The 13,094-nt window shown below is 35.1% G+C and overlaps 1 protein-coding gene across 1 annotated transcript; it reads right to left on the minus strand.

Annotated features, from left to right (window-relative positions):
- Positions 1-2,989: 2,989 nt before the first annotated feature.
- Positions 2,990-3,940, minus strand: LOC144295404 (olfactory receptor 52A5-like). The gene has a single exon (XM_077867795.1). It carries the CDS (start codon positions 3,938-3,940, stop codon positions 2,990-2,992), a length of 951 nt encoding a protein of 316 aa, XP_077723921.1.
- Between the last annotated feature and the right edge of the window lie 9,154 nt (positions 3,941-13,094).

Here is a 13,094-nt window from a genome sequence, read left to right on the forward strand (position 1 = left end):
TAATATGTTGTAAGTAAATTCAATGGAAATACTAAAAACTAATGTTATGCTGTATTCAAGGCTTTCAAAATATTAAATATTGCTTTCATGGATATAAAATCGGCTATTTATAATGCAATCCCATTTATTTTTACATAATTTAACATTATACACCCTATTTACCTAACTCTTAAATTGCCAAAAGTCTGTATTATATAACTCTTGATAAGTGTAGAATTCAACTGAAGGAAATACAATGTATTGGTATAGGAAAGAACAGAGTATAAGACATATGTCAGTAGTGTATCTTGGACATCTAGGAATCTCCTTTTTTCAGTTAAAAAGATATTGGTTAAGAGGGTGTACTTGGTTTTCCCCCAAAGTTAAGATGCTCTTAAATGCTGCCATAATTTTACTCAGGATGGCTTTTCTAATGAACATGACATTCCTCTATTTTGTGAGTAACAATTATACTTCCCTTTAGACCTAACACTGTAACAGATAAATGCATAGATTTGAGAGATCTACTTTGTGATGAAAGCATCCTTTAGGCCTGGATATGGACGTATCTGTGCTAAATGGTCACCTCAGACGACAAAGTGCTAGAACACTGGTCTTTTATTTTCTTTTATTTTTAAGATTTTATTTATTTTTCCTGAGAGTGACAGAGAGAGAGGCAGAGACATAGGCAGAGGGAGGAGAGCAGGCTTCATGCAGGAAGCACGATGTGGGACTTGATTCCAGGACTCCAGGATCCTGCCCTGAGCCAAAGGCAGATGCTCAACCGCTGAGACCCCTAGGCATCTCTTCATTGATATTTTCAATAGAAATCCTAAACTACTATTTAATTCTACCTGTTTAATATATTTTTTTAAGCAAGCTCCATGCCCAGTGTGGACATCCATATGGGGCTTAAACTCATGACCCTGAGATCAAAACCTGAGCTGAGATCAAGTGTTAGATGCTTAACAAACTGAGCCACATAGGTACCCCTTTAATTCTACTTTTGTGCTTTTTAATATTTGTTATTTCCACTCAAGGTGAAGAACAGGCTTCCCACTGATCTCAGCTTTCATGCTCATCATGTCTCACATTAACAAGATACTTTATAGGGTTCATATGAGAACGAAACTAGATTTTATATTTTTTCAGTAAAATTTTATTTTGTATAAGCCAATGTCACCACCATACTAGGCATTGGAGATGTGAAGATGAATTACATAAGGAATTTTCTAGATCGTATGTATAGCTGCTAAGTAGATTTCTGATCTAGGGAGATATATTTTGTAAATTAAACAATAACATAAGCAGGTTTTATGACTATGTTTCTCCAACTAAACCATCCTTCAAAATTCCTAATATCAGTGAACACCACACCAAGTCAATGAAACCAGTAAAAGACAGCCAGTCCAAGTTGTTGAGTATTTATTGTGTCATATATATGACAAAAAGTTAGGTGAAACCATGTGATAAATATTAAGTTATCAGACATCCTGTGTAACCACCAAACTATAGATACATTTTTATATAATGTGCTTTGAACTGTACAGACTACTATGGATTAAAAAGAATAACACTGAGCACAGAAGGAAACCTCTATAAGTCACCCTGGGAAAGATACCAAAAAAAGGTTGAACCTAATCCTATAGAACAAAGATTCTGCCAATATAGGAATCAGAGACAGAGGCTCCAGCTACAGACTATATCACAGTGAGTGTGAGGGGTGGGGGGAAGGTGATGGATAGATCTCTTGGAGAGACTAATGTTTTAAAAGCAAGAACAGATGTCCAGTTGGGAAAATTCTGACTTTTGGCACTATTCAGATTATTGATCATCTTTGGAATTACAGAAAGGTGAAATGTTAATGATGAAAACCCCATACAATTTTGTGTGTGGCAGAGGACCTCCATGTGAAAAATTTACTCCAAAAGCCAAACACATTAATGTAAGAAATCGTTACTTTTTGCCCTCATGGAGTCTGACACTGTACTTCATCAACCACATAGAATGGGAAAAAGGCAGGTTTATATCAAAGAACATGATGTGAAAATAAATCAACCAGCAGGTAGTACAATGAGAGAGAGGGCCTGAATCCACATCTCCTATTGTCTAACATTAGGCCATCATCATGCAACTATCCTAACAGTTGTCTTTAAATTCTTTATCTTATGTATCCTTAAAGTTATAAAATTCTTTATAATATTGTTGTACTTATTTGTAAGGTCTTAACACAAAATAAGCAAGTATGCTCACTGAAGCTCATGCCATATTTATTTTACATGTTCTCCACTCAAATTAATCTACTGAAAATTAATTTACATTAAGAGATCGAGTATATATGCTCCTATAGTAGGCTGTGTGAAATATTTTGTGGGAAAAGAAGAAATTATTATGCATTTTGATGCAAAAGTTAAAAAAATCAATCTCCACTTAATGCTTAATTCATGATCACTCAGTAACGTACCTTAGAATGATGAAGTACAATCATAAATGATAACAGAAAAATGATGGAATTAGTTACATATACATAAGAATCAAAATATATTGAATTTCTTATGTAATATGAGAAAGGCTATTGATGTTTATAAAGATGCCAAAATATTAATATTTAATATGATTTAAGAAATGTCTGTCTTTGTGATGAAGAAGTGATTGAGCTTCAAAAACGTGTTCATAAATTTTGTCTTCTATATAATGCTCAGACTAAACATGATTAGCTCTTGTGTTTCAATTAATATTTATCAAAAAGAAGTGAATATTAAAAATAGGATTCAGACCCTACCACCTTGAATTCAAAACTATAACTTCATATGCCTTTAAACAATGAACCTGAGAAAGCATTGACTTTAACCAAGAATATTTTTTCACTCCTTGTGGTTGTTGTTTTGTTACTGTTATTTGAAATAAAATAAAATAAAATAAATAAAATAAAATAAAATAAAATAAAATAAAATAAAATAATAAAATAAAATAAAATAAAATAAAATAAAATAAAATAAATAATGAGAAATCAAGATGGAATTTTAGAGTGGAAAATCTTGGACACCCTATCTCGAATCTGTTTGGTCTTCACCCCATACACTATAGGATTGAGCAAAGGAGGGACAAGCAGGTAAAGGTTAGACAGAAGAATATGAATGTAGGGTGGAATATGGAACCCAAACCTGTGTGTAAAGAAGGAGAAGAAACCAAGGAGATAAAACTCAAGGAAGACACAAATATGAGCAATGCAGGTGTTGAAGGCTTTGAGCCTAGCTTCCCTCTGAGGCAGATTGAAGACAGTTATAAATATTCGGATGTAGGAGATTGTTATAAAAATTATGTCTAAACCAAGTATAATGAAGGCCACAAAGAGACCATAGATCTTGTTGACCCGAATGTCTTCTGCTGCCAACTTCACAATGGCCATGTGCTCACAGTATGAATGGGAGATCACAGTGGTCCGGAAGTGTTTCAGCCGACATTTGATGAGGATGAGACATGGAGCTCCAAGGAGGGCTGCTCTGAGCATCACTCCCACTCCAATTTGAGTGAGAAGTTTGTGTGTAAAGATGGTTGCATGTCTCAGGGGATCACAGATGGCCACATAGCGGTCCAGGGCCATGGCCAACAGAATTCCTGATTCAATGCCTTGGAAGGTATGTATGAGCCACATCTGAAAGAGACAGGCATCAAAGTATATGTCAGGCAGATGAAACCAGAAGATGCCTAGCATTTTTGGTAGGATGCAGGTGCTGAGAGCAATGTCTGTTGCTCCAAGCATTGCCAAGAAGAGATACATGGGCTCATGGAGGCTGCGTTCTGATTTGATGATGACCAGGAGCAGGGAATTCCCAAATAGAGCAATGATGTACATGGCACAGAAAGGAATTCCAATCCAGAACTGCACAGACTCCAAGCCGGGGATCCCAATCAGTGTCAGCACCGGGGGCATGAAGATTGTGCCATTGAGCTTGAACATGTTGGCTTAGAGACCCCTGGTTCAGAGCTTCTGTTTCAGTGTGGCAGAGTGTGTTGAGTGTCTGTCTTCTGTTTTCTCTTCTCAACCTAGATTCATACAATCAGAGGCTGAATGTGGTTTCAGTAGCATTTTGTCACACATACTCATATTTTTGCTGAAGTATTTAAGGGTCCCAGAATGCAGAGATAGGCTCCCTGCATAACTTATCTTGGATTCTTATTTTGTCTTCTATCTCTGTCTCCTTCCATTTCTCTCTCTCTCTTTCTCTCTCTCTCTCTCTCTCTCTTTCTCTCTTTCTTTCTGTCATTCATTCACACAGATACAAATGCATACTTACATATTCATACAAACATTCACTATGGAAAAAAGATAATATTTTATTTTCAAAAAAATAGAGGAGTAAAGTGATCTCAATACTATTTTAGTAAAATAAATCATAAAGTATCAAAACATGAACATAAATACTTCACATATCCTATGCAATTTTAAAGAAATAACTACATTTTTCCCATTGGAATCAGGTTTGTTTTGTTTTTTATTTTATCATATTTCTAATGAGCCACAGCTCGGCTTACTCTTTGCTGCCATTCATTCCACGATGGAAGTGGTAGCACATGTTCCAAACTCCACACTTGTTGGAAATTCCTGTATTTAAGCATTAGTATAAGTCTTTGGAAGTTTATATCCCTCCAACATACTGAAATTAGGAACAGTGTTAATATAGGATTACGTTAATTTCAACATCCCTTTACTGAATTTCTTTTTTTTTTTTTTTTTTGAAGAGAAAGTTCTGGGCCAGGATTGGGGTAATCAAAAAGTACAGCTACAGAAGACAATTGTATCACAAAAAGAGACGGAACTTGTTGGACTATTATTTTCAGTTCCACTTTCACCCCAGAATATTTGGCCCTATGTGTTTGACAATACCATGCATCCATTCCTATGTTTCTAACCTATTACAGTTCTTGTTTAATGATAAAAAGTAGCTTTGTAGTATTTCAATAACTATTCTTGGCCACTCCTCTAAGTCATGTAATTCTGCTCTCAGAGCCTCTATCCCAAGAGGCTACACCAAAGCAAGATGAAGATGTATGGATGTTTTGACAAAATTGAGTTTTTCACTTGATAAATTTCAATGAAAATACAATGCTAAGTCTGAACATCTACTCCTTTGGAAGGATGTAAAATGCACATAAATGCAAAAGTTAGGTGGTCTCCTTCAAGGTGACGTCTGCATTGAAAAATGAATTCTTCAAACACCCCACTTCTCTGCTGCTCTAAGCATTTGCTTACCATTACTAGGTAATCCAAGATCGAAATAAATCTGGAATCACTGATATGCAGCCACTCCATCAGTTTAGATCTCAGATATGCCCAGAATCTACATGGACAGGACCACCTGTTAACTCTCTGGATTGGTCTAATTATTCTGTTCCTGACCTTTGCTATTCTCACTCACTCTTTCTTTCCTAATTAACCTGTTCAGTTACCACCTCATCGCACATTCACACACAGGCACCTCATCATCATCATCATCACCATCATCATCATCATCATCGTCATCGTCATCATCTTCTGGAAAATTTGTCCAAGCAGGCACGTTTCAATTACCAGTTGATATGATGTACTGATTCTTTTTTCTCTGATGTGAGAAAAATAAAACTTTCGGTTTCCAGGGAAACTGCTCTCTCACCTACCCATATCTAATTCTTCACACTTAAAAAAATAATAATTCTTCACACTTACTGATCCTTTCCTTTGGTATTCTCTATTAGCTGTGACAGAGCCAGAGCAGCTCTGGGACCACAACATGCAACAGTCAACACCACCTGAAGGAGGCTTTGTTGTGAGCGTGGCTTAATGCCAAAGGGAAAGCAGATTTCTACCCTGATGGGGATTTCCGGTGCCCTAGCAGCCTAGAATCTTATACTTGGAAAATATCCCATAAAGCTTCAGCATTGGTTGTATGATTCCTTATGGAACACGTGGCTTTGAACATTTGGCCTCTTAGTGAGCTCTTAATTCTACCAAGAGGTGAACATCTGAAGAGTCAGTTTATATTATACAATTGTTTAGAGACAGAGAGATTGATTACATGACTAAAATCCCTTCTAGAATGCCACAATTCCATGAAGTAAAATGTTTACTTTTCATTAATTTTGGGTGTTAGCAGATTTTCTTCCATCCATAGGGTTGTGCAAAATTATTTTGGCGGGGGATGCGGGGAGCATCATGAAATCCCATTGTAAATGGTATCAAAATGCCATCTACTACATTAGTCCCTTAGTCCCTTAAGGGCTGTAAATTCAAAAGCTTATTGTTTGTGTGTTCAAAATCACCACTCACCTTTACTGACTAAGGAATACTCCAATCTCTCTGGTCATATTTCTCTCCTTCATTAATTCTCATTTTCAAGGGTCAGTAGGCCCCTGAAAACCTTCATGTGAAGCCCATATTCTCATAGATTATGGCTGCTGAAAAAAAAAAAAAGATTATGGCTGCTGCATTACTACCAGTTTCTCCTTCATATTTTTCTCTTACGTTTTACTCCTGTTAGACACAGATGCTATTCCTTTGCCACCTAACATTATATCCTTGTTCCTTTAATTATCTACCCCTCTGTCGTTGAGTATCTCACAATATATTCTATAGGCACATTCCTTTTATTTATTATTCTATTCTCTTTTTCCACAGAGGAGCTTAATGCTATTGGTGAAAAATCACAATGGAAGGATCCCCATTAAAATTTTGCAGCTGTTAATTCCCAGGCTGATTTCTGGCCACTTCCATTTACATACGTCACCTCTCTTCAGCTCTATAATAACTACTCTCTTGATGGATAACAATGTTACAATGTTACAAACTCTCACTTCCTTTACTCTGCATCCCCTGCTCCAGAAATAAGGAAACCCCTTTTCTGCCAGTTACTTTTGCTAAATATGTTATGTTATGTTTGAAAATTAGCTTTGTTTTTGTTTACTAGCATTCTCCTAAAACTCGACATTTTCATCTTGCATACATTTACTCTTCCAATAAAATATGTTTCAGGTTTGTTTGTTTTTATGTTACAGGTTTAAACACATTTGTTATAATAGGTGTCATGTTGTCCTCCTATTAAGGATCTCTATCTTAATAAATAATAATAATAATAATAATAATCCTATTTTAATTGCCAGTATAATCCTGACATTATAACCCGTTGTATTTTTAAAATCAAATTGAGTGATTTTTCAAACCATATTATAAACCTTTGTACCTATAATGCTTGAAAGTTCATTTTTCCTGGGAAAAAATTTAAATTACAGTCTATTTAAACATAAAAATCTTTTTAGAGGACGCTTTATGCCCACTACATTCTCTTCCAAATCTACATTTTATTTTCCTTGTCAAGCCCTATCCTGCTTTTCCTCCTGTGTCACTGTACCCTCCCTTGGTTACTTTGTTTGACTCTTTGATGTTGTTGATGCCTTGACTTCCATTAATAACTGTATTCTTCTCCATGGCACTCAATATTGCCAAATCCATAGTTTTAATGACCAACTGGTTAAAATACATAAATATCACCTCTCTGAAAATCTAACATGAAAAAAATACCACACTTATTAAGCTTCCTGTTATACACTCCCATCTTGGTGAAGTTCTTTTATTTCACGGAAGAGGGAGAATTAGTGGAAAAAGTTATTTGGATTTTAGAGGTAAGTATCTTTATTTAATACAGACTTGTCAGCCATCTAGCCAACATGCCTCAATAGGTTCAGAAGTCCTATACAGAAGGCTCTCTTGTCCACAGCTGTGTATGGGTGAAAGAACCACAATTTCTCTAGAAGAAAATTGAGTAACCATCCATTCTTTCACATCCTATAGTACATTCAGTGATTACATGCTTTGGAATAGGAGATACAATTTTCATATGTGCTATTCATGTTATTGCCTACTTTCAGCGAATTGCCCTTGAAAACTTGTGGGTCACACTGAAATGCATGCTAGAATTGTGTAAACTCATTCAGGAGTCTACACCTATTTTCTTATTCTTTCCGTACTTGTATCATGTACTTTAGCTCTCCTCCTGCCCCTCCTTGTCTTTACTATCTGCAAAATACTCTCTTATTATTATTAATGCATGAACGCAAACATCACCTCCTCTGTGAAGAACTGCATGATGTTATAAGCAAAAATTAAAATTCTCCTTCTTTTATGGGGTGCCCTGGTGGCTCAGTGGCTGAGGGTCTGCCTTGGGCTCAGGGTGTGGTCCCCGAGTCCTGAGATGAGTCCTGGGATATAGTCCCACATAGGGCTCCCTGTGAGGAGCCTGCCTCTCCCTCTGCCTGTGTTTCTGCCTCTCTCTCTCTCTTTCTGTGTCTCTCATGAATAAATAAATAAATAAATAAATAAATATTCAATAAGCGAAACAACATTTTTCATTTATGTCCTCAACATGACTCTACTAAATACACCATAGAGGAATTAATTATTATTCCATTTAATATTATTTATTAATAATATCTGCCTAATATAAAAAGTGCACAGACACAAAACAGATGCAAATGAAATCCACTGGCCCTATTTTCAGATGTATCTATCTATCTGCATGGAGAAGAGAAGGTGGAGTTTAGGAAAACTGAAATATCAGACTAAGAAAAATGCTAAGAATCTTACCTAGAAAGAATCTAAACTGCTTCTCCTTTTATTTCAGTGTCATCTTCAAAAATTCACATTAGTCAGGATATATATGTATATATAATATATGTATATATTTGCTTTGCTTAAAGATATGAAGAGATTTACGTTGGATGAGAGGGGGAAATAACAATCAAAATGCTATCTAGACCCAGATGAACTCATTACCATTTATTTATACTCCTCATGTCCTTCATGAGATTCTGACAACTGCTCTTCTCCTTTAGCATTTCACAGGAGGCACTCCTTGTCCATAATTACAAAATGCACTTTTCCACAGTCCTCCTAGATCCTTTCTAACATTGCTCTGTGTAGATCTCAGAAGTACCTAGAAGACCACATACTCACAAGCCCCGTCCTCCAATCCTCTCACGTGCATACAAAGACACGCTAACATAGCCAAACGTGCAGTTATTTATATAAAAAAATTGTTCCCCAAGAGACTAATACAGGGCAAACATAATATCAGGGGTGGGCAATAACATGTTGCAATCCTCTTGAGGAATGTAGTTAAGAAAAATAAGAAAAATGTCAAGAGATTCTTTCTTATACAATAGAATATCTTATCATCTTTCAACGGGTTCTAAAATTGAATGCATGAATATTGGGAAGAAGAAGTAAGCATCGATTCCAGGACTCCATTTCAAGTATACTCAGGGACTCATAATTTAACTTCATGAAGCTGAAAGGGAGAAGTGGGAACTGTGGGATGTGCTACCTAAACACTTTTAGGCTACTTTTAGAAAAAAAAGAAAAAAAAAAGATACTTTTAGAACTCCAAGATAAATACTTAAGGTTTTTTTTTTTTTTCACTGCAATTAATGTTTTCTGGAAACTACCTCGGTGTCAGTTTTAACCAGTTGATGCTAGCCAACTCATCAAATACAGAATCAACTACCTAGTCTTTATAATAAGCTGGATCACAGAGGCAAAATGAATACACTGATTCATAATCCTTTTACTGCCTCAATACATGTGTCTAAAAGTATTTTACCTATAATGTCTGGAAATATTAATGGGCAGTTAAGATAGCCTTTGTTGTTTTACATAGCAAAAGCATTGGTGACCTGGGGAAGGCACCTTCTAACTATTCTGAAAGAAGGGAAACTTCCTCATAAATGTATAATACTTATTGTTGTTATTATTGTCATTACAAAATCAATCACATCATGAAATTGGGAATGCCGATTCTACCATAATTCCTTCTCGATACAAACAGTTCTGTAGAGCATACAAGTAATTTTTAATTATGTCTCTGGCTTTCTCATTGGTTGAGGGGCACTAATCTAGAGTGTGCATTCAGAGCCAATTCTAGAAAACTCTTGCATAAATATACTTCCCATTATTCATGGACATTATTTAGGACTCTTTGGGGATTATTTCCCTATCTGTGAAGTGAAGGATGTGGATTTCTTGAGTGTGAAACGTTTCATTTGCCTTCACATAACTCTCCACAACTGAGTTGCTCATGGATGCTTCACACACACACACACACACATACACACACACGCTCACACACACACTGATCCTGAGTAAGAGCTTTCCATCACCAAGTGTAACAGAAATCTTCAGGGTAAAGTTATTTATTTATTTATTTATTTATTTATTTATTTATTTATTTATTTATTTTTAGGTAAAGTTCTTTATCTTCATTGTTAAAGACAGGACTGGTTGAAATAAACAGCTTTAGATTTAAGTAAAAGCACACAAGAACACTCTACACTAGAATTATTAATTTAACAGTATTTGATTTCTAAAGGAGAAAATGTGATAAAATAAAATGACATTATAAGCTTTTGGTCAGTCTAGACTAGTGTGTAAGAAGTCCCTTCTGTTTTTGTGTGACACCATAATAGATTAATGAGTTCTATAATAACATTTCTCTCCTTTATGGAAATAATTCTTAAAGTTGTTAAAACCAGGAGGAATACTGTAGGAAGATGTAGGCAATATAGGATCAAACAAAGGTAGCAAATATGTGCTTTGAATTCAAAAGCTTTAATTTTGTGGGCATTTCTTGTCTTTCAAATGTCATCCTTTGACATTCTGCCTTTCTACATATATCAACAATCAAATCATCAATTTGTAATTTTTATAAAGTTTTAATGAATATAGTGAATTATTTAAAAACATACACATTAAACTTAGGGATCTTCCTGTATTAGTACTAAAAATTGCATCAATTTTTTTCACATATGGCTAGTATCACTTTTTATTGAGGTATGTTCATATTTTCAAATATGATCTCTTTTTATATATAGGAAAATACACTGTTCACATTCTCTCTCTTTTCTTATAATGCTATAAAATATTAAAGACCTGAAGCAGATTAAGTGTACTCCTGGTGTTTAAATATGATTTTCCCACTCCATTTAGGAAATATATTTGAGGAAATTTCAACTGCAAACTCAAAACCACGTTACTGTTATGTTGTATTGGAGGATTTCCACAAATCTGAATTTAAACAAAAATTATTTATTTAACCATGAGAGACATAGAGAGGCAGAGACACAGCAGAGGGAGAAGCAGGCTTCTCGCAAGGATTCCTATGTGGGACTTGATCACGGAAATAACAATTCCAAGCCTTCCTGCACAAGTACTTCTGTTTTTCAGGCACCCTAAAAAGTGTCAACTATGAAGAAGGGCGTCTTATGATTGTCTTATGACCATTACATCCACTTGCTAATGATCATGGGTTGGATGGATACTTCCCCACTACTAGACATTCAAATCTTGGAAAAGTGCCCTTACAAGCTGTACATGCTACCTCTTAAAAAGTAACATTCTTCTTTCTTGCTGGCTCCCTTGTATATAAACTATCTCTAACCAATTACACCTGCTTTTCTCCCTTCCTCTCAGAATTCATTTCTAGGACATTGGCACTGAAGAATCTGGTCTTGGGGGATCCACTAACAAACATATCATGAAAACCTGAGCAGTTCACTGATAGATTTACTCTAACCTTCAATGACAGGGTTCATTCTACTTTTCTCCATTTTGATATTTGTAATTTACTCCCCAAGGTGAGGAACTGGCTTCCCATTCATCTATGTTTTCAGGTTCCACATCTTTGACATGCATTAAAGACTTTATAGGGTTGGTATAAGGATTAATGAACTTATCTTTATCATTGCATTTCTTTTTTTTGTTTTTTTTGTTTTTTTTTAATTTTTTTCATTGCATTTCTTCAACAAAATCATATTCTAAATATACTTGTAGCAGCACTCTATTACATACAGGAAATATTAGCCAAGGTCTTTTTTCTGAATCCCTATTTACAGTTGCTAACTGGATATTTATACCAAGAAGTTCTATGTCCATCATTAAATATTTCCATAAGTTGAGGGGGTTTGTTTTGCACTTATTCCTACACTCAGATCACCCTTTAATAAAAATTTATTGTCTCATAGAGTACCACACCAAGTCACTGAGACAAGTAAAAGGGAAGTTCAAGTCATAGAGTACTTATCGTCACGTCTGCTAAGACGTTAGGAGATACTGAGTGATAAAGTATTAAATTACTAAACATCTGCTATCAGGCCCTAATTCTAAAGATACGTATCAATATAAGACAATTTGAAAACTGTACAGACTACTTTGAATCCAAGAGGAAACCAGTTAAGTCCTTTTAAAAAGTTGTCAAGAAAAGTTTACATGTAGGGGCAACTGGGTGGCTCAGTGGTTGATCATCTGCCTTTGGCTCAGGTCGTAATCCTGAGGTCCTGAGTTCAAGTCCCGCATCAGACTACCAATAAGGTGCCTGCTCGTCCCTCTGCCTCTGTCTTTGCCTCTATCTCTGTGTCTCTCATGAATAAATAAATAAAATCTTAAAAAAGAGAAAAGTCTAAGTTTAATCTTGAAGGATATGATTTGACCATGAAAAATATCAAAAGCATTCTCAGTAGAGGAAACATCACAATGAGAGAAAAATAAAAAGTGGAAACACTACCATAAAAGAATAATGTACTAAAATAAAAAGGAGAAGAGTGCTTCTAGATAAAATATCAACAATTAGATATTTATACAATTAGAGAGATATACTCTCTTATAGAATTAACTTTCTTCTTGAGTTATAGTAATGGAACTGACTTTTTAAAAAATTATTTAAATTCTAGTCAGTTAACATACAATGTAATATTAGTTTCGGGTGTAGAATTTAATGATTCAACACTTCCATACAACACCAAGTGCTCATCACAAGTGCCCTCCTCCATCTCCATCACCTATTTCACCCACTCCTCCCCATACTTCTCTCTTGTTAACCATCAGTTTGTCTTGATAGTTAACAGTATGCTTTGATTAAAAATTGTTTTACTTATATATCTTAACACATGGTTTTTAAGTGCTTATTTCATATTTACTTCATCCATTGTCTTTTATCTGAATTTCCATTTCTACTTCAATTATATGATAATAACTTTATTATATAACTTTTCAGCATGCTATGTGAATATTTTGAGGAAAAAAGTAATTTTAA

Source organism: Canis aureus, chromosome 23 (assembly GCF_053574225.1).
Source record: "Canis aureus isolate CA01 chromosome 23, VMU_Caureus_v.1.0, whole genome shotgun sequence".
NCBI lineage: Eukaryota > Metazoa > Chordata > Mammalia > Carnivora > Canidae > Canis > Canis aureus.

What these genes read in the sequence shown, in the direction of transcription:
- LOC144295404 (XM_077867795.1), bottom strand. Translation starts at nt 3,940, where the DNA reads ATGTTCAAGCTCAATGGCACAATCTTCATGCCCCCGGTGCTGACACTG.